This window comes from Globicephala melas, chromosome 3 (assembly GCF_963455315.2).
Source record: "Globicephala melas chromosome 3, mGloMel1.2, whole genome shotgun sequence".
NCBI lineage: Eukaryota > Metazoa > Chordata > Mammalia > Artiodactyla > Delphinidae > Globicephala > Globicephala melas.
This window is the reverse complement of record NC_083316.1, coordinates 129,479,465-129,501,903: the sequence shown is the minus strand read 5'-3', so window position 1 is coordinate 129,501,903 and position 22,439 is coordinate 129,479,465. Positions and strand designations below refer to the sequence as shown.

Here is a 22,439-nt window from a genome sequence, read left to right as displayed (position 1 = left end):
CTTCCATTCTTCACTTTCTTAATAATAAAACACTTTGCTGCAATATGTCCAGTGAAAAAATATACAATTTCATCTTCCCAAGCTTTCTTACAGTTACTGCAGGTAGTCATGTAACCTAGTTCTGGAAGCTGTATAGTGGAAGTCAGGTGAGGCTTCTGGAAAGCTATCGCCTTCCTGATAAAAAGGTACAGACTTCGACTGTCAACCGCAAAAAAAAAAAAAAAAAAAAAAAAAGAATGTATCTCTATAGAAGACTTCAGACAAATGAAATACACTCCATTGAACATTTAATACATTAAATTCAAGTACAACTTTTTTTAAAAAAGGACAAAATTATAATGTAAGTATTCATTAACATGGTAACCATTTAAACATCATCTGAACCATATTAAACAACTCATTTACTCTTATGAAATGTGTTGAGAATCTAGGAGTTTATGCATAAGGCTTAGCACTTTTTTGTGTGTGTGTGTGTGGTATGCGGGCCTCTCACTGTTGTGGCCTCTCCCGTTGCGGAGCACAGGCTCCGGACGCACAGGCTCAGCGGCCATGGCTCACGGGTCCAGCCACTCCGCGGCATGTGGGATCTTCCCGGACCGGGGCACGAACCCGTGTCCCCTGCATTGGCAGGCGGACTCTCAACCACTGCGCCACCAGGGAAGCCCAAGGCTTAGCACTTCTAACATTGCTGGCGTAGGGGACAAAAGACTGTGTTCCCTTAATAGTGATTCAGGAAATCTGGTATACTTGTGTTACCGTAGCTGGTGTGAGGAGGCAAGGCTAGCACCCATGACTGGCCGGGCCCTGGAAAACAAGCATTTACGCTCCCATGCTGCTCTGTGACACAGAATACAAACTCTGATTTAGGTTGAAACTACATGCAGGGCGTGGAGAGGACTGTGCCAAGGGGTTCACTGTGGCTGGAGGACAAAAGGAAAGCTGGGTATTTCGACTTTAAAATACGTGGTAAGTGAGGTGAAGAAGCCGGGAGCCTCCTCAAACCATTCCAGGTCAGCGACTCCCAAGATATTTATATCAAGGTAGTTGGTAGGGAATATAAACGCTCACTGGGCCAGACTCAAGAACTAAACTATCAGAACGGATGCGACTTTGAGGACAGGCTTATCAAACTGCCTATAAACTAATCGCGGTATCAGCTCAAAAGATGCCTGTCTGTCTGATTTCAGCTGGTAAGGAATCTCTAAAAATGTTCACATGTCTATTTTTGGTAAATTTATTTCACAAAGCCACCATTTCATTTCATAAGGACAGTAAGGTTCATTAAATCACAATACAAGACAGAATTTGTAAATGAGATGACATAACTATTTCAAATACAGTTTGTTGAGTAAAGGCATTTTCACTAACCATAAAATCTAGCAAGACAGAAGGATAATTACACTACCACTATTGTCAAAAGACTGTTACTGGAGTTTAAGTTCAAAAGGTTAAGGATTTTACAAAAAGACAGCATGAGTATTAATAATATATGAAGAGTATTTGATTAGCTACAGAAAATGTTAGTGAGTGTGGTTTTCTTCCTCTGAACAACTAGATTTAGAAAGTAATGCCAGCTCCACTTAAATTTTGACCTACTTTAATTCCTTATCAGTGGCACCTTAACCTGGAATATTCAAAGTAATCCAGTTACTTTGGCCACCAAATTAAGTCACCGTTACATTTCTAAAGTGATTTATCTAGGATACACTGGAGTAGCCTATACTTGTTATATAGTATTGTGCAAACTTATTTTTTTCCCAATATTTCTTGTATTTTTCCAAAGCCCTGTTTCTCAGGACTTTGATCATTAAATATGTCTACATTAAGGTCCCAAATGCCCATGTCTGTTATGAGAACATGTGGTATAAATCCATTCTCTTTAATGTGACAAGCTACATTCTAAAAATGACCCCAAACCTGCTATATTGGGACAGGTTGCAAGGTGCTATCTAAAGATCTGAGGGACATTCAGGGGATAGACCTCAGACAAGGGATTTAAAAATTTTTTACATTTTCAAGAGAAACATTCTGGGAAGGGAAAAAGTGTTCTATAATCTAGGGCATGTTCAAGAGCCCTTGCTCTCATAGCCAAATGTATGAAAACAGTGTTCTTTAAAGAAATACAGGTCTATGAGCCAAGACAAGCTTTGGCTAAATGACGGGTAGCTTTTGTTTGGCTCTGGAGGTTTCCATGGAAACAGCCTGAGAGACAGAAAAGGCAGCATTATCATTATCTGTAATGCCATCTGATAAAACTGCACATCGATTCATTCATGCTATCGAGAGCAGATGTATTACTTCTGATAAGCCTTCACAAAGGAGAAAGGAGTTCTATCTGGTCACACTTCGAATTTCCTGCCTTCCTCCATTTGAAATTAAAATCCTGATAAAAACCTCTCCCAAACATTTCTCTCAGGAACCTCTGTTCAAGTAATGCTTCAGTAATCAGAAGCCAAATGAAGAAACGTGAAGCACATGGAGCTCCACTGCCAAGTTCTTAAAATTATATGACGCCAAGCTTACTGTAGCTGAAGAAATTATTCTGAAGAGTATGTACAATTCCATTATATCAGATCTCAGCCAGGCAAGAAATACTGTCCTAAGTGTTTATTATACACAGTTGAATCAGGTGGCATCCCTCATAATTTTTCTCCCTCTTTATGTCTAGATCATCTGTATGTGTGTATATATATATCCATCTGTATTAGTATCTATATATTTAATATAGTAACATACACCACACACCATTATCTAATCTTATTTCAGGTTAGTGCTTCTCGGAAAGGCCGCAAAAGCAGCCCTAGCTCAAAATTCTACACCTGAAGTACACAAAAATAAAAACCTCAACAATAAAATATAAACAAGATGAACAAGATAAAGGCATGCAACCTTTAGCACCATATTAAAGACCACGGAGGGCAAGAGTGTTGACAGAGGTCTGAAGAGGAATTCAGCTGTGGGTTTTCTCCTGGAATGGGATCCCAAACACAGAACTATCTCATAGAGTCCAGTACTTTTAAACAGGGAAAGCCTGAGAAATTCTATGAACAGAAATGTCAAAATCCATTAATTTACCAGACACAGATGATTTGACATTGTTTCTTATTCTAAAAACAATGAAGACGTTATTCTTTAGGAACGAACTGTTCACTTTTGGAGAACATTTGGGAAATCACTGCCGGCTCAATGAGCTAAATGATGCCTCAGTAAGTTAAAAAGACATGATACACCCCCACAAGTTCCAATTTACTCATGGAAAGTAGCTTACTAATGAGCAGTTAGCTCCCCGGTATCTGTATAATGATACAGACATGGGCTACACTGGAGACATTCAACCTAGCATATACAACTGTATGCTCCACCAGCAAGACATCTGAAAAACACCCACACCTCTATGCATAGCATTGGTGTGGGAATCCAAATCACAAAGTTTCAGCTTGGTCCTTTCCATAAAAAGGGACTCAAAGTCTAGGGAAGCGTTTATTCAGAAATGGGCTGAAGATTCTTTTGGTTTAAAGGTGGCAGGTAAGAAGTTAGAGGGCCAGAAAAGTCTTTAGATATCATCCAGTGCAAATCCCTCATCTTGTTAGTGGGAAAACTGAGGCCTAAAGATAAGTGTCAGCCCTAACAATGGAAGAACCATGACCAGAAGAGAAGCCATGTAATTCTGGGTGTGGTACTTTCCCCATTAGGCTGATGTCTCAGGCCCCTTTAAATCTCAACATGTGTCATTTAATCAAGCTCACGGTAAATGACTGAGAAAGATCAGATAGGGAAAACACTGAATTTTTAGAAAGATTTTGGTAACAATTCATGTCCTGATGTGCTTAACATGAGCAAGGGGAAAGTCCTACTTATCTTTTGGTAAAAATGTTATTTCCTGCATGAAACAGGTTCCTTTTCTGAGAGCCATTTTTGTAGGTACTGGGGTAGCTCACAGCTGGCAGCTTTCATATGCCCCATCTTTGTAGTTAGAGTTCAATTCAGCAGATCCTGTATCATCAGGCGGGCTGAAATGATTGCTGTCTTGAGAATCTGTATCAATACTTTTGGTCTCTGACTGAAGGTGGACAGAAACCTGAACTGCTATCTCCTGGCCTTGTTCACTCAGGGAACCATCATCTGAATCTCCTCCTGGTGAATTACTCCGGCCCATCTCTGGGTTAATGACAAAGATGCCATCCTGAGCATTCAAGGCAGGTCTCTCTTTAATTCTTTCTTCCATGTCATCAGGGTCATCCACTCGCACAGCCTCAAACATCTCCTCTACAAAGGCCCGACAGTTTAGAATAAGAGGTGGCAGAGGGACGCTTCTTGCCAGTTCTTCAATATAACGAGCAAACTCCATGGTTTTAAACTGTGTGACTTTGGCGAGCTCCAGAGTCTTGGCTGAGGTGATGATGGGGATGCGTTTTGCGATCTCAAAGGCCTTCTGAAGTTTCTCTGCCCCTTCAGTTCGGAAGAATTCATTGATGGCTTTCTCAGTTTTACGAAGATGGCTGCTCATCATGCACAGCCGTGTGACATTCAAGATGAGAGTGATTGTAAAGGCAATCAGGCAAACCACCATGTAGTAGACACTCATGTCTCCCGAGGTGAAGATAACACGCAGGGTGACCGAGTAGGAGGCACGGATCGGAGACGTGATAAAACATGTATAGAGCCCACGGTCAGCAAAGGCTATGTTCGTGATATTCAGGAAGTTATCAGAAACCAACCATTTTCCACCTGATAACCCAACAGAAATAAAAAATTACAGCATAAAGAATACTATTGCTAAATATGCCAACTGCCTTATCAATATTCCACCTCTTCATGAGAGTACTTTAAATCAACTCTTCTATTAGGCTCTGCTATTTCCTTAAAAGATGTAAGAAAGGGCAGACTTTTTATGTTCAGAGTCAGAATTTAAACAGCCTGGGACTTAAAAAAGGGAATCAAGATCTTCCTGACACTAATGATTATCATAACTACCTTTTCACTGCCAGATGTAAGAAGCCTTTCAGGGAGACAGGTGTGTCGACATAATGCTAAATGACTAAACTTAAAAAGAAATATTTACGTGTGTGTGTGTGTCTATATCACAGTCTCTACCTAGACTTTCTCATAAATAGAAGGATGTGCCTCAGAAATATAAAACAATGGTTATTTATAATGGGTTATGAGTAATTTTTACTTCCTTTTAAACTGTTTACTTTCAATAATGAACTTATCTATTTGAGACAAAAACTATTTTTAAAAAACCCTACCAATTTAATGCATTTCTTCAATTACTAAGTGGCTAATCTGGCATGCCTTGCACATGTTAATTTGTCTTGTTAGAAAAGGTTGGTTGATGATAGTATCTTGTTTTTCTGGCAGGAGTAAATGAAGCACAAGCCAAAAGATATGTTTCACAAGCGAGGCTAAATGACCAGCTTGGGAGAGAGAAAAAAGTTGCCCTTAAGATGCCTAGGCTTGTCTTAAACCTAAAACATGCTGCCTCTCTTCCATACGTGAAGGTATCTTCATTCAGGGAACGCGTATACAAAAGCACATGAGTATGAAAAACAAAGCACACTGACCACCCACCGTGATTCAACATCCTTTAATAACTTGGAAAAGAAAAACCAACTTGGCTCTGCCTGCACAATTCTCACCTTTGTGGTAAGTTCTCAGTGTACTCTGTGCTTTAACTATGAAAGCCATTCAAAGATGGGATAGATGTGCAGTGTAGGTATGAGTCCCAATGCCTAGAGGTGGTGTCCCAGAGGAGGCTGGGTGACTGCTTGTTAAGCACCATTTCAAGGTCTAATCTTCCAGATCTCTTTCATCCCTGAGATTCTGTGGTTCAGGATTATTTGGGTGGCACATCAATTAGTAAGTACTGTGGATTGTGCCCATTCTTATCATCATCAAAATTTATCTAAATTCTAGTTATATTTTTACTAAAGTAAAAAGAGGAAAACATGTAGTTATGAATAGAGTCATTATTTTATAAACTTCTGTTCTATAAACTTGGAGCTATGAAAAGGATACCCTGTGAATCCACGGTATGATGAACTACATAGACTCCATTCATCAACCACTATAACCACAATCTGAACTCTCTAGCTCACTTGCTGATAATAGCTCAAGATTTATGAACCTTATACTAGACTAATATGCTCTTTAAACTCTTCTCACTTGAGATTCATAAAATTTAATATAATTGTCCAGAGCTGCTGCTGAAAGCATCAATGACAGATGTTAGTGGTTTTCAAAGTAAGGGCAAAATAGGAAAATAAAACTGTCATTCCACTTGGCTGGTCTCATTCTGACCAAAGCTTTGTCTATACAGTCAGTCCGTAATAATCATATTGATTAACCCACATCTTAAATGGGTTTGTTAGGACCCTAGAGCCAAACGAGATAAGAGTCTAGTTCAGTGGATCCAAACAGGGAACCCCAAACCATGTTCAAAATACCACTCTAGAGATTCTGATTTCTGGGCACCACTGTAGAGATTCTGATTTACTAGGTCTATATTCTTAAGAAGCTCTGTTCTTTCTAACATTCAAACTCTTCAATCCCTTGGTGGCCAGTTACTCAGTTTGCAGAAGGTTAAAATGTTTAGAGTACACTTTAGAAGGAAGCACCGTCTGTCTCCTTTTCTGTTTTCCACTCTAATATGAATAGCCAAATATCCTTATATTCCAAGAGATTAGACTATCTTTCTAGCAAAAAATATAAAGGGGCCTTTTCCGAAAAGTGTAGCTTGTGAGGATCCCAGAATTTAATCTTTATCCCATTGATATTTCATGGAGATTTCTTCCTAAGGTGTTTTAACACAAGTAGTCTTCAAAAAAAAAAATCTTTCTAACAGAACACTAATTAAAGGAAATAGTATTCTGATTAAGATGTGTTTACGGGTTCATAAACAGCATAATCAAATAAAAACCTGTCAAAAAGAAGACCTTGGTCACATTATTATGATGTTTGTGTGATTTTTTAAGACTGACAAACAAAAAAATAATACAAGGGAAACTCACCTGTTTTCAAGTAAATTAAGGTATAGAATAGAAAGTGCTTATAGAGTTCCTCCTCAGTGCCCTTCTGATTCCGAGGGACTTAAAGTTTTATGCACAGATCTTTATAACTATTTTTAAAAACATCCTGGATTTCCTCCAACATTTTTAGTAACTCATTTCTGAGCAAAACATTTTTATTTATGACTCTAAGTCTAACCCAAATCCTTCTTTCTGTATTCACACAGGGCCAGCACTCTGTACTACTCACATTACAGTCTAGGTGAATGGCGCCCCTGGAGTTGTGCAGCGTGTAGCCTGCACAGCTGTATGCAGCAACCCTGATGGAGTCTACCTTGAATGAAGAAGGAAACCAGCTCACGAAGAGGAGAGAAAATAGCTCACCATCATTATGTGAACACCTTTTAAATTTATAACTATTCTCTATTTATTTTCTTCTGGTTAAGTAATTACCATTATTTTGCTTTTTCTGATAGGTATAATACTCCAGGCCTTCCAAAGTTTTAACTATTTACTGTAGTACCTCATCTTAGAGATTTCTTGTTGAATATGCCTTAAAACCAAGACGAAAGAATAGGAAATGAGTAACCTTGATTAATTATACTCTGGCATAGTTACCTCTGCCTCTGTTATCCAGCTGCTGTCCTTTTGAGTTGTACCAATAGACACCTTCATAGTGGTCGACTGTGAGAAGACACTCAATTAAAACACTAGTTCCCTCTCTGGCTATGATGACATCATCACCTGAGTGGGAATCTGCTGAGAGTTCAAAACTTGGGAGAAATGATGCATTGGAAGAACTATGATTTGCTCCCAGAGGGGTCATTTGGTTGAAGCCTACATCTTCCAAAGCAAAAGCAGCTGGCACAGTAACACTCACCACTAAAGTGAATAAACAACAATGTGGCTTCATGGGAAAATGGGAGAAAATCTTGTCTAGAGTTGGAGAACTGAAAAGCTTCTATATTATAACAAGAGCACGGTGGGTCATTGATTGCTTGGTATTGGAGTTTTCAAAAAAAATGGTAGATCCAGGTATATTTTGAAGTCTTCAAGATTAAAAGAGATGAGTGGAGACCAACCTAAAAGAAAGCCAGATATAAAGTTTAACCAGGAAAGACTCATAACGGGGTGAAACTCTATGTCCTAAAAATAAACAGATGTGAAACTGATTAGAATAATTGGCATCAACATTAGGGAGTGAAACAGAGAGACCACCACCTAAAAATCCCAACGGAATCGGTTGAAAGAGCACTGAATTGGGAAACGGCAACCTAGATTCTGGTATTAGCTTTGCTACTAACTAGCTGTAGGTCCTTGGCAAGTAGCAGGACTTGTTCTCTCATGTGTCAAATGAGGGACTGGATGAGACAATCTCTAAGGGCCCTTCTAGTTCTGAAATGCTGTGATTCTATTTCACTCTGACAAACTCCAAGCAACAGGGAGCCAATGAAGGTTAAAATATTTAGCTTAATGATCTTTTATTCCACCTGCACCATTACCAAATGCTGTTATATCAATAATTTAAATCAACTGGTACATTATAATCATAACCATGGAGCTCAAAATTTGAGTAATTCAAGTATACAGACATATAAGATATAAATAATACAGGGCTACCTAAAGTAGTTTTTTTGTTTTAACATCAGAAAGAAAACTGCACTACTACATGTACATAAATAGTTACTGACTTCTGAGGCTATAGAACCTCCCTCTTGGGCAAGAATGTTAGACAAAAGAATTTTCCTTTAATAATTTCTTCAATATCAAGAAACAAAATTCAGTATATTTAAGTTTGTAAGAATACCAGATTTCTAGCTCAGTCTATAAAATTAGCTAAGGGAGGAACTGACACCTTAAATGTCTAGTTGGTAGAAATACAGATGTAAACTACAGGGAAAGATTGTCAGACACATTTAAAAGAAGAGTAAAATATCATAAATAAAAGCAAAATGATATCCCAGTCTAAGAATCTATGTGATTATGATGAACTTCCTGGTAATTTGATTCCTCTTTTAAAATCAGACTCTTTTTAAAAAAATTTAGTTATTTAATTTATTTATTTTTGGCTGCGTTGGGTCTTCGCTGCTGCACGCGGGCTTTCTCTAGTTGCGGTGAGTGGGGGCTACTCTCCGTTGCAGTGCGCGGGCTTCAGTAGTTGTGGCACGTGGGCTCAGTAGTTGTGTCTCACGGGCTCCAGAGCACGGGCTCAGTAGTTGTGTCTCACGGGCTCCAGAGCGCAGGCTCAGTAGTTGTGGCACACGAGCTTAGTTGCTCTGTGGCATGTGGGATCTTCCCAGACCAGGGCTCGAACCTGTGTCCCCTGCGTTGGCAGGAGGATTCTTAACCACTGTGCCACCAGGGAAGCCCCTAAAATCACTGACTCTTAAAGAAATATTTCAAATTCTATTTCTATAAAATATGGGATGAAACACCTAGCTTTATTTCTTATGAGGGACCAAAATAATTAGCTTTGGAAATGACATTTACTCCCCTGTATACTCACGTGAAAGCTGCTTGATCATACAACATAAAAATCAATTGATCATTGTATTTTGCCATTAAACTACTCAAAGTCTAAATTACATTAAGTTGTAAATATCATTTAATCTTCATTAGACCTTGAAAGGATGGTTGGATGATGACAGTAATTTTCTCTTTCAAATTTAAGTATGGACTATTTAGAGTAAAACAAAGAACTTCAGAATTTGCTATACATAAATAGATAAACACATGTGCTTGTTTCCATTTCTTTCCAAAACCCCACTAAAATGACACTAAAGGAAACAAAGCACTTAGGCACTGCAGGGGATTATAGAAGTGATCTGGTCTAACCTCTTCACTGTGACTTGCTCTTTAAGAGCATACTGTAAGTTAGCAGGAGAATCCTGGTCTCTATTAGGAGGGAGTGGAGGGTGGAAACAATGGAAATAACACTTATTAAATGACTGAAGTAAGCCAGGCACTGTGCTAGGGCTTGATATATGTAAGCTCCCAACTTTTTCACTACAATTGGCAGATGTGATTTTTGTCCTTTATTCTAGACTCGTGGTTCTCAACAGTGACAGGAAATGAGTGTGCTGAAAAAGCGCTCCAAGTTTTCCCCAGGACTTCCATAACGAGTACCTGTGGCTTCATCCAAGTTGGCATTTCCCAAATTTCATTCATTTCTTCTACCGTTATGATTTTTTTTTGCTATATCCATGAACCAAATTATTATTAGTTACGCTTTTCTTTAAAAAACTAATTTTTCTTTCATACATTTATGTTAAAAGGAAAGTCTGTATCACATCTGTAGATAAAAGTAACTGTACGCATAAGCACAATGCAAACAAAGTCATGCTATTAACTTCTAGAGATACTGCCATCTGTTGAAGGCTCTGAGCTAGAGGCCTGCTCTCTTTGTGGAGAAAACAAAAACAAAACAAAACAGCTCTTTCCTGGCCGGAACCATGGAGAGTGCAGAAGAGAAGAAAAAGAAGGTTCCTGCTGTGCCAGAAACCCTTAAGAAAAAGTGAATTTCACAGAGTTTAAGATCAAGTGCCTGAGGAAGAAATTTGCCCAAAAGATGCTTCGAAAGGCACGGAGGAAGTTGATCTATGAAAAAGCTAAGCACTATCACAGGGAATACCGGCAGATGTACAGAACTGAAATTCGAACGGCTGGGATGGCAAGAAAAGCTGGCAACTTCCACGTACCCACGGAACCCAAATTGGCATTTGTCATCAGGATCAGAGGTATCAATGGTGTGAGCCCAAAGGTTCGAAAGGTGTTGCAGCTTCTTCGCCTCCGTCAGATTTTCAATGGCACGTTTGTGAAGCACGAGGAGGCTTCAATTAACATGATGAGAATCGTGGAACCATACATTGATTGCATGGGGGTACCCAAACCTGAAGTCAGTAAATGAACTGATCTACAAGCATGGTTATGGCAAAAGCAACAAGAAGCGAAATGCCCTGATGGATAACGTGTTGATTGCTCAATCTCTTGGCAAATACGGTATTATCTGCATGGAGGATCTGATTCATGAGATCTATACTGTTGGAAAACGTTTCAAAGAAGCAAACAACTTCCTGTGGCCCTTCAAATTGTCTTCTCCACGAGGTGGAATGAAGAAAAAGACCACCCATTTTGTAGAAGGTGGAGATGCTGGCAACAGGGAAGACCAGATCAACAGGCTTATTAGAAGGATGAACTAAGGTATCTACCACGATTCTTTTTGTAATCTGGTCAGTTAATAAACAGTGACTGCTTTCAAACTGAAAAAAACAAAACAAAACCAACCTCCCAGAACTCCACTTTATTCTAATACCACCTCATTTCTTATTCTGCCACTCCTTTGCTCCCCACCGCTTCTTACTACAGAGTTTAGAACCTACTATTTTAGACCAGAGGTATACATTTTAATCTATTCAACTGTGTCTACTGAGCACCTACTTTGTGCCAACCTACTCTACCACAGACACCGTCTCTGCCTTCACGGAGCTCCGTCAGGTAGAGGACACAGACACTAAGTACATACAAAATACACTAAATGCTACCCAAGGGAAAGTACAGGATGCCACAGGAGCACCCAACATGGAGAGCTAACCATGTCGCAGAAAGCCTCCCTGAGAAAGTAAGGTGTGCAATAGGACCTGAGGATAAATGGGAATCGAGAATGCAAGAGAGCCATCTAGGTAAAGGGATGGGGGCAGGGAAAAAGCAGAGGGGTCACTGGTTAGAAGGTGTTCAGGAAAAAGAGCTACAAGTGTGGCCAGAGAGTAATGGGTCTGATTCCTGATTCTGGAGGGGAGCAGTTTCGACCAACAGCAAAACTGGAGGTAGACTTTGGGAACTAGAGTGGCAGGTTGAAGTGAGTGAAAGAGATAATTGTCCAAGGTGAAGCAGTCAAAGAACTGAGAGGCTCAAAAGTGGGGTACCTCATGTAAGGGGGTGTTAATGTTCCCCCAGGATCAAGGCAGCTAAGGTAGAAGACACTGGAAATAGAAGACATGGACTCACTCTCCCTGCTCTGAGATCAGGAGCTTCAGGGGAATGAACAGCTTCCACGTGACAGCCTCCACGTGACAGGGCTGTAGGGCAATAGTGTCCTGGCAGTGTTACTGCTGTATGGAATCCCTTCTTCATGCAGCTTCCCTGAGCCTCCTCTCAAGGCCTGGCTCTTCCTCCCGTATGGATCCAGAGTATACCTGGATGCAGGATGGCTATTCCCTGACCCCTGTAGCCCTCACCATTACACTATTCACCTGGCTCTAGTATATGCTGCTCTGTACTACCAGGCAGTCTACACCATCTCACCTATGAGCCCTTTAAGCACAGGGACTGTATTTTTTTGATGCTATGTTTCGTAACTCGCACATGTTCAATAAATACTTACTGATAGAGAATAGTTTGAATATAACCAAGTATGTTATGGATCTTTGTAAATTGAAGAATGGTATACGACAGGGATCATAATTATTCAGGCCCACATGCATTTACTAGCACTTGTTATATTCTCTGAGACAAAAAGAACCAATGTTGTAATCTCGAAAGATCCTAAAGGCATAATGCCTAAATGCATTCCTTGAACCAACCACTAACCCTCGAAGTCTTCATTTACCATCTAGTCCTAGGAGATAATGGTGGCAATAAAAGATTACCAAGTCCAGAGTTTCCAAGCCAGGCTGAATATCACAATCACCTAGAGAACTTGTTAAAAATATAGATTACTGGGTTCCACCCCAGACCTATTGACCTGATGAATAAGAACCTCTGCGTTTGGACTTTGGAATTCATGGTTTTTAATTAGCTCCCTGGGTGATTCTGAGGCAGAGGGTCCATGGACTAGCAACCACTAATATACTTCCTCATTTCCTCTACAATAGCCCTGCTCCAGACTGTCTGAACACTTCCAATACGAGATAACTATTACTCAGATTACATTCTGGATTGTTTACCCTGGAACATCATACTTGCTGGCCTCTGATAAAGGCAGGGTAGCAGAGAAGTTCAGAGTACAGACTCTGGAACCAGGTTTCCTGGGCTCGAATCCTAGCTCTGACTCTAACCAGCCTTATGACTTTTGTTAATGATTTAATCTCTCTGTGCCTCAGTCCCCCCATCTTTAAAACAGGGAAAATAATACCATCTATTTTCACAGGACTATTGCAAGGTCTGAATGAGACAGTATATAAAAAACACAGAGTCTGGTAATAGTAATCACTGAATAAGCTCTAGATATTATTATTGTTGATGGTCCTTTCAGGTGCTAAAATCTACACCTTACAGCAAAGCCATTATTTAAGATAAATAAAACACTTTTACTTGGAATACCATGCAACCATTTAAAAATCATGGAGGGGGGAGGGGAAACACCACTAGGTAATTTCAGTCTTTAAATTTCACACTCCTCTTTTTCTCATTGCAAATAAATATTTTACAATTATATGAATCAAACAGGAATTGTAAACTGACCTTGGAGCCCAGCCATTATATTACATTGTTTTTAATGTGTCCTGAGCTTGTGGTAGAGAGCTTTTGTTGTGATCTGCCTAGCCCGTGTTTCCCTTTTTGGAGCCCTGCCTTCTTGGGCCCAGGAGGAAGTCAACCCACTGGCTAAGAAGAATCTTGTTCTTGGAATTTGGATTGAGACACTGTGGGTTAGGGCCATCTGAGGAACAGAAGCCTTATAGGGAGCTGAGGCAATCAGGTTAGAGAAAGGACAACAGGGGTGGAGAAGGGAAAGAGAGAGGAGACAGGAGATAGGGGCTGCTGGTGGTGGAAAGAGCTGCAGAGGGTAAGAGAAAGAGGGACTCACACATGCTGCTCTGGCTCCTGATAGAATTCTACTTCCTGGCTTCAATATGACTTTTTTTTTTTTTTTTTTCAGTGCGCGGGCCTCTCACTGCTGTGGCATCTCCCATTGCGGAGCACAGGCTCCGGACGCGCAGGCCCAGCGGCCATGGCTCACGGGCCCAGCCACTCCGCGGCATGTGGGATCCTCCCGGACCGGGGCACGAACCCGTGTCCCCTGCATCGGCAGGCAGACTCTCAACCACTGCGCCACCAGGGAAGCCCTTTTTTTTTTTTTTGAGAAATAAACATCTTGGAGATATGGGGATATATGTATAGTTGATTCACTTTGTTATACAGCAGAGACTAACACACTATTGTAAAGCAATTATACTCCAATAAAGATGTTAAAAGAAATAAACATCTTTATCTAATTTTATTCAAAATTAAAACCACAAAAATGAAGGCTGACTGTGCAAACAATGAAGGAAATGGAGAAACGGTCAGGTAGGAGAAAAAAGACTGAGTTCAGCAAAACCTGGAAGGCAGGGGCAGAGACAGCTAACTATATACAAGAGAAGTACTGAAGAGAAGTGTAACTGTGCTGTGAAAACAAAAGAGAAAGGAGGACTTCATGAATTTTAGAAATGCAACTCACTTAAAAGTTTGGGACTTTGCATAATATCATGCCTGCTATTCTCAATGGAGCAGCTGACATTTGGAGGCTAAGAAAGAGTTCAAAAAGGAAAATCAAAGTGCCACCTTCCTGTAAACAGTTAAAAGGGGCTATGCTATGCTTGTGGATGAAGTTACTTGGTAGAATGTTTTATTACCTTTCTTCAGCATGAATAGGATAACTGAAAAGTGTGATATTTAAGTTTAATCTAACTCCTTTTTCATCTTTCAGGTACACTAAAACGTTAGCTTTTCTAGGATCATGAATAATCAGAAATGTAGATGATTTTACCCTCCAGAATCATTCTGGATATGGGCTAGATCATTAAAAAAGAAAAAGAAAGAAAAGCGCCTAAGCTATCATCCCTAACAGATTGCCTTGTTGCTGTTCCTGCCAAATTCTGAGAGAAGAAATATTTCCATTCTCTTCCAATTTTCAACAGAAGTAAATAAGGAAGTAATGTGGCTAACTTCCATTCTTGTGGCTCAATATTAAGTTGGCTGAGGAAACAGCTGTTTGCAGAAATAGTTCTGGGATAATTCAAAGGAAGGAAAAACACTGATGCCCAGATGGTATTGGTTTTTGCTGCAAGTATACTGGGATATTAACGGTTCATTCTCCATAGCTAACTGCGTTCAAGGCTGTATTTACAGCTTATCCACTCTCCTCAGCCTGCACTGTTACACTTGAAAAATGGAGAAGCTCCTTACACGAGGCACACAAATGGTCAGAGTGGCATTTTGAATTGGCAAAGGGGATAAAAAAAAATGAAGAGCAGGCTGTTAGCACTCCTCTATCCTTTCAGAGAACAAATGTAAAGCTGTTGTGCTTATACTCGACCACTGCTATAGATAACATTAAAAGGTTAGTAATACGCAAACAGAAATCATCATTTTGAGGGTCATTTTCCAAAAAGTTTCTGAATAGCCCTTATGCTCCCAACAGCATCTTAGAGCCATCACACACCTCATCACTGGCCTTTGGGCACTTGGCTCAAATGTCAGCATATTTTCTGGTACACTGAGGAACACCCTCTGTATTTGCTGAAGCTGTGCTTCAAACCATGGTTAGTTGTTATGCCCTTGACTTTGATCATTTTTGCCATAAGCATTTGCTTATGAAGCTACACAAAGACATAGATATGACAAGCTTAGACTTATGATCTCCTTGCCCATTTTTTTCTCTATAGTCTGAACCTCCCCCTGCCCCCACACCCTCCCAGTATCTCAAACTCAGTATAACTAAAAAAGAACTCCTCACTCTCATGCTCAGATCTACCTGTCCAGTATATACATAGTTCAAACGATAGCCACACAATACAATTCTTCCAGTTTTGCAAGATCAAAGTTACAGTGTCATCATGGCTATGTGGTCAGGAACATGGACTCTGGCGTTACAGTGCCTGATGTGGGACTTCCCTGGTGGTGCAGTGGTTAAGAATCCGCTTGCCAATGCAGGGGACACCAGTTCGAGCCCAGGTCCGGGAGGATATCACGTGCCTCGGAGCAACTAAGCCCGTGCACCGCAACTACTGAGCCTGCACTCAAGAGCCTACAAGCCACAACTACTGAAGCCTGCGCGCCTAGAGCCCGTGCTCCACAACAAGAGAAGCCACCACAATGAGAAGCCCATGCACCGCAACTACTGAGCCTGCACTCCAGAGCCTACAAGCCACAACTACTGAAGCCTGCGCGCCTAGAGCCCGTGCTCCACAAGAGAAGCCACCGCCCGTGCACTGCAACGAAGAGTAGCCCCGCTCACTGCAACTACAGAAAGCCCACGCACAGCAACGAAGACCCAACACAGCCAAAAATAAATAAATAAAATAAATTTATTAAAAAAATAAAGATGCAGATTTCTTGGGCATCTGCATCTTTGCCGTGCATGTAGTTTTAATGACTTACAAATCATGTATCTTTTGATTTTCAAAACCTTACTGTAATTCAGCGATTCTCCAAGTGTGGTGCAGGGGCCTCTGGGGGTCCCAGAGACTTTTTCAAAATGAGTTTCGTATTAATATTAGAAAATTATTTGCTCTTTTCTCTCTCATTCTCACACAATATGGTGCAGTTTTCCAGAGGCTACATAATGAATGCTATCACAAGAGAGTGAATGCAGAAGGAGATATGAGAATCTAGTTGTCTTCTATTAAGCCAGATACTAAAAAAAACCTTGTAACAATGTAAAACAGTGCCATTCTTTCCCATAATTTTTTTTTGGAAAATATTCTTCATAGAAATGCTATTTATGTTAACATGTAATGAATGTATCATTTTAAATAAATTAACAATTTTTGAAAAGCTGTTTTGATATATAAAATGGCATACTGAGGAACTCTGGGACAGGGAGGGTGTCAGGGAGTGCTGGGTGAGGGTGGGTATGAGGGAACTCTGGACGAGGGAAGGGGTGAGGGGGAAAAATGGCATATTGATAGTTATAAGCACACAAACAAAAACTCTCTGACGTTCTCAATAAGTTTTAAAAGTGTCAAGGGATACTAAGACCAAAAAGTTTGAACACTTTCTATTATAATTATCATCAGCAGTATTTTAAGGATAAGACAGTTAAGTGGCTTGCCAAGATTCTATTCTTAAACCTCCAATTTTATGCATTTTCATTACAACAGAAAATCAGAGGAAAACATGTTCTATTTTATACTTAAAGTGTTCTTGTTTTTTTTGGGAATAGGCATTTTTAACATGCTCCCAGGTGATACTGATGCCCCTAAATTTAGAGAAGCACCATCAAAGCAAAGGAAACCATCTGAAGAGTTTTAGGAAGTGACAATTATGTATAGACATTAAAATGGTCATTCTGAAAGCATTAAATGGAGTTGGAAGACGTTGGTTCTTAAAAGGCCAGGTGCCTTCACCTCTCTGGGACTTAGTTTTTCACATCTCTACAGGAAGGCTGTCTCTAATGCTTTTCTGGCCGTCATTTTGGGTTTCATGCATTCCACTGTCCAAGGGCAAGTGAAGAGGTGCATCTTTCTGATGAAGGGTCAGGAGTAACCTAAAGTCATAAATCACAGCATGTCACTCTTGGGCACAGAAACCTTCAGTGCTTTTCCACTGCTTTCCAAATAAAAGTCAAAATCCTTCTCCTGGCTCACAGCCCCTACAAGGGTTGGCCAGTTTAAGTCTCTGGTCTCATCTTCCTCTTTTTGCTCCACGCGCAGTAGCCTTTTTCCTCTTCCTTGGCCTGGCTCGGTTTGTTCCCACAAGAAGGCGTTTGCACTTGCTATTCCTTCTGCTTCTAATACTCTTCACCAGATCTTCAAAAGGTTTACTCCCTCGCTTCGTTCCGTCACTTTATTCTGCTTAATTTTGTTTAAAGCACTCACTACCGTCTTAGATAATCGTGTTTGTTTGTTCACCTGTTTATAGTCGGTCTCCTCCGCTAGGCTGTCAACTACTTGTGAGCAAAGCCACAGTCGCTCGTAAACCAGTATGTCCCAAACGCCCAAAGAAGTGCCTGGCAGGTATGTGGAGCTCCGTAAATATACGACGGCCGAACTCCTGCAGCCCAGGCCAGGCTTGCAAAAGGGCAGCGGATACCCCACCCTCCTTCACGTTGTACCCCAACCCACCGCTCAAACCCACGCCTCGACACCGCTAGTAACCCACCCCCACCCCCACCCCGCCCCAGCCCTAGACAACGACCGCGAACTATCCCTCACTCACCAGACCCTCGCCAAGCTCCTTCCGGCTGGACCGGCTGCTTGACCCGGAAGTTCTCTCAGGTAGGCAAGGCCTTCTCCGTCCTGAAGGAGGACTTCCGGGGCAGTAGGGAGTGGCTTCTCTGCGGCTGTGGTGGCGGTGCGGATGGCGGCGGGCTGGGTACGGGGCTTTCTGGGAGGAGGCAGGCCGTGTGCGGGGTCTCGGGGTCGCCGCGGAAGGGGAGGAAGCGGCCTGGGGCTGGGGGGCGGGCGCCTCGCGGTGGACGCTGAGGCTGCGGAAGTGCTCTGGTTATTGAAGCGCTCCGCTTGCGTGAGGAATTCTCGTCGTTGTCAGCGTCGGAGAACTTAGGAGCACAGGTTTACACCAGAACTCCGGTTTGGCACCTGTTCTTGTAATTAGGAAGAAGGGAGAACGGATTTTGTACATCTCGAGACAAATCGTTATATTAGTGAAAATAGTAATGCTCCCTCCAGACAACCACCAGGTACTAACAGCAGCTTTTACCCGTGAGGGGTTACGTGCCAGGCTCCGTTCCGAACCCCTCACATCCACCGGGTCGTTTCGTCTTTCCAGGAATCCTGGCAAGTAGGTAGTACTCTTCTCGTTTTACAGATGAAGAAACGGAGACGCAGAGAGGTGAACTGACTTCTCACAGTCACTCAAGTACAGAGTTGGAAGAGTGTCAGCCTAACTACGTATTATATATAGTATATAATGTGTATGTTACATGCATATTACCGTGTGTTGTAACTTGGAGACAGCATAAGGAGAGCAAAAAAATATTCCATCAATGTTTCAGCTACACGAAACATCGATGGAACTTTGTGCAAGCACTGTGTAGCCTTTCCTATTTGGCCTCTGGAGTAAGTAGGGCAGAAATAGTGTCTTAAATTAGTTCTCAGTCTCCAGAGCTTGGCATGCAACAGGTAGTCAAAAAAAATGTTTGCAAGTAAATGAATGAGTGTTTCACAGTTGGTTTTTATGTTTATGGATAGTTGTATCTAGATTGTTTTTTTCTATGTGTTTCGGAAACGTATGTATATCATATACCATATGGTCTAGGATCCAGGATGTTATATAAATCTACCTTTCTAGCCTTACGCCTCCCCATCATTCTCTTTGCCGTATTAACTACTCCTGGTATCTGTCTGTATTCCACGCTGTCATACCTCAGACCTTTGAGATTTCCCCTGTGTTGTTTACACACCCTTGAATTCTCTCATTGGCATCTTCATCTGTCAGAATCCTAAGTGCCCTTTAAGGTAGGTATTACAAGTTCAGATGCCTACAGGGGCTAATCAGGTAACATAAACGAGTCAAGTGAACTTGGGTGGAGATTATGGGGAACTAGAGAGCACTACTCTACCCTGTCTAAAAGATCCCCAGCAAATATTTGGCATGAGCTAGTTATTAACAAGTCGAATGTGGGCCCAGTGTCGCCAGATCTTTCAGTTTTACAATGGAAGTTAGAAATTTCTATTTGTAAACAAACTCTGATTTTTAAATGTTACCAATTAGTATAGAAAAAAGTTTAAGCACTGTGCAGGCCAAACAAAAAAATCTGTAGGCTGGATTTGGGACTCAAAATCCCAGTTTGTGATCACTATTTTATGCTTTTTTCAAGTATTTAAAGTTCATGAGTGTTATTTCCTGATCCTAGCATACTTTTCCTTGCTCTCTGTTCTTTTAACATTTTGTGTGTACCTCAGTTATAGTGCTACTTCCAGCCTGCCTTAGTTGTTAGTATGTCTCTTTTTTAGTATGTTAGAAATGTTTTGATGGCATTGATGGATTGGGTCTAATTTTGTGGTTAGTGTATATTGGTAAAAACATGTGCTTATACATACCGAGGTCTGGGTGTATGTGTGTGTCTATGTATGTGTGGGATATGTTTATTTCTCCCCTGGTAATACTTGGTTATCCTGGAAACCAGCATCTCCTCCTTATAAAAACACCAATAATATCTTGACTTTAATTGTCAAAGAGCTGTACTTCTGGAAGGAATTGAATTTGTTAACATTGCTGTTCAAAAGCTAGTCTGATGTAAATCTTATTCTGGTAGCTTACATTTCATAATCTTCTCTCTGAAAAATTGAGGTAGGAATGATTAATGAGTAATAAGATTTTTTTTAAATGTCAAAAAAGGAAAAGTTGATAAATTGAAATTAAAAACTTTTGCTCTGTGAAAAGCTCTATGAAGAGGATGAAAAGATAAGCTACAAACTGGGATAAAATGTTTACAAACCACATATCTGACAAAGGACTTGAATCTAGAATATAAAAAGAGCTCTCAAAACTTAACAGTAGGGCTTCCCTGGTGGCGCAGTGGTTGAGAGTCCGCCTGCCGATGCAGGGGACACGGGTTCGTGCCCCGGTCCGGGAGGATCCCACATGCCGCGGAGTGGCTGGGCCCGTGAGCCATGGCCGCTGAGCCTGCGCGTCCGGAGCCTGTGCTCCGCAACGGGAGAGGCCACAACAGTGAGAGGCCCGCGCACCGCAAACAAAACAAAACAAAACAAAACTTAACAGTAAAAAAAAAAATCCAATTAGAAAATGAGCAAAAGATAAAAATAGCTGTTTCACTGAAGAGGATATACAGATGGCAAATAAACACATGAAAAGGTGTTCAATATCATTAGCCATTAGAGAAATGCAGCTTAAAGCTTAAAGCCATATTAAGCTGTCATAGTGCACCTATATCAGAATGGTTCACATGAAAAATAACACTGCCAGATGCTGGTGAGAATGAAGAGAAACTTGATTACTCATACATTGCTGGTGGGAATGTAAAATGGTACGGCTACTTTGGAAGAGAGTATGGCAGCTTCTCATAAAATTAAGCAAGTACTATCGATTGCACTCTGGTCATTTATTCCAGGGAAATGAAAGCTTATATTCCCATAAAAACCTGTATATAAATGTTCATAGCCGTTTTATTCGTAATAGCCCTAAACTGGAAACAGCCCAGACATCCTTCAACAGGTAAATGGTGAAACAACTGAGATACATCCATACCAAAGAACACTACTCAGCAATAAAAAGGGAGAAACTAGTGGTACAACAACTTGGATGAATCTTGAGGGACTTATGCTGAGTGAAAAAAGTAAATCTCAATAGGTTACATACTGTGTGATTGCATTTATATAACATGTTGAAATGACAGAATTATAGAGATGGAGAATATCAGTGGTTGCTGTGGGTTAGGAGGAGGGTGGAACATGGCTAAAAATAGATAACACAAGGGATCCTTGTAACTGAATTATTCTGTATCCTGACTGTGGTAATCCTATTCTGTATCACATGAATCTGTGCATGTGATAAAATTTCATAGAACTAATTACACACACACAAATGAGTGCATGTAAAACTGGTGAAATCTGAGTAATGTTGGGGGATTGTATCTTATCAGCATCCTGGTTGTGATATGCTATAGTTACACAAATTGTTCCCTTGGGGGAAACTAGGTGAAGGGTATATTAGATCTCTCTGTACTATTTCTTACACCTGCATGTGACTCGATAATCTCAAAAAGTTTATTCAAGTAACTTTTACCAAAAACAAGCTTATATAATTCATTTTTTGGGGTTGGGGGGCTTTTATTTTACCAGGCAATGATCTAATCATGTCGGATAAAGATGATATTGAGACTGAAGTGATAACTGAAGCAACTTCCATCCTTGAAGATGAGAACTGTGAGCCAACCAAGAATTTTGAGTCAGTTGACCAAAGTGCCAAGTCAGAGAGTGAATCAGAACCTGTAGCTTCTACTCGGAAAAGACCAGAGTCCAAACCTTCCAGTGACCTTGAGACTTCAGACGTTCTCCCTGTTCAGACATCACAGGTTGCAGGCAAAGTAAAGTATCTATTAAAACATTGAGATTAAAAAGTATTAGGGTTAAAAGGAATACGGAATCAGTACCAAATTGGGATTGCACCTATTTCTTTCTTTTTATAACCATAAAACAATTTTCTCAGTTCTATAAATGCTTTTATGAGTGGTTACCTTTGCTATGTGGTGCTTACATTGAAGGTAACATACATCTGTCAGCCAAGCAATACACTTTTTGAGCCAACTAATATGTATCTGTTCACCCATACTTTTGGCCAATAATTAGCTACCTTGTATATACACTCTTATTTTCCTCTAATTTTTCCATTTTTCTTTGCCTTTGTTTTTCTGGCTACTGGGAAGAATAGGAGACTGTTTCCAAAGATGTACCCCAGACCGGATGGGGCTATTGGGGAAGTTGGGGCAAGTCCTTGCTCTCCTCAGCCTCAGCTACAGTAGCCACAGTAGGT

At 40.7% G+C, this 22,439-nt stretch overlaps 2 protein-coding genes and 1 pseudogene across 6 annotated transcripts in view; 2 read left to right on the top strand and 1 right to left on the bottom strand.

The window, feature by feature from the left end:
• Positions 1-232: 232 nt before the first annotated feature.
• On the bottom strand, positions 233-18,190 carry MFAP3 (microfibril associated protein 3). Of its 3 annotated transcripts, XM_030834192.2 has the most exons (3): positions 18,144-18,190; positions 7,626-8,089; positions 233-4,728 (listed from the first exon to the last, which is right to left on the bottom strand). In XM_030834192.2, exons 2-3 carry the CDS (start codon positions 7,918-7,920, stop codon positions 3,935-3,937), a joined length of 1,089 nt encoding a protein of 362 aa, XP_030690052.1. In that variant the 5' UTR covers positions 7,921-8,089; positions 18,144-18,190; the 3' UTR covers positions 233-3,934. The 3 variants fall into 3 exon arrangements, with proteins under 3 accessions (XP_030690052.1, XP_060152502.1, XP_060152501.1); XM_060296519.1 differs by lacking the exon at positions 18,144-18,190 and having other exon boundaries at positions 7,888-8,001; XM_060296518.1 differs by lacking the exons at positions 7,626-8,089; positions 18,144-18,190 and adding an exon at positions 7,011-7,573.
• LOC115840802 (large ribosomal subunit protein uL30-like) lies at positions 10,460-11,210 on the top strand (annotated as a pseudogene).
• Positions 18,191-18,252: 62 nt separating the features above from the next.
• FAM114A2 (family with sequence similarity 114 member A2) overlaps positions 18,253-22,439 on the top strand; it is a 35,991-nt gene continuing 31,804 nt past the window's right edge. Inside the window, exons 1-3 of one of the 3 annotated variants that reach the window (XM_070045214.1) lie at positions 18,253-18,299; positions 21,749-21,981; positions 22,338-22,437. In XM_070045214.1, the coding sequence (XP_069901315.1) occupies positions 21,763-21,981; positions 22,338-22,437 (319 nt within the window). In that variant the 5' untranslated portion in view covers positions 18,253-18,299; positions 21,749-21,762. Of the gene's footprint in view, positions 18,300-18,385; positions 18,726-21,748; positions 21,994-22,337; positions 22,438-22,439 lie in introns of those variants that run through there. The other 2 variants (XM_030834189.3, XM_030834187.3) reach the window with 2 other exon arrangements.

Bases quoted from the DNA above. Each gene is read 5' to 3' on its own strand.
- MFAP3 (XM_030834192.2), bottom strand. From the start codon at position 7,920: ATGAAGCCACATTGTTGTTTATTCACTTTAGTGGTGAGTGTTACTGTG. The intron at 4,729-7,625 runs GTAACTATGCCA...TTGGGTTATCAG, and splicing joins GCTGGATAACAGAGGCAGAG to GTGGAAAATGGTTGGTTTCT.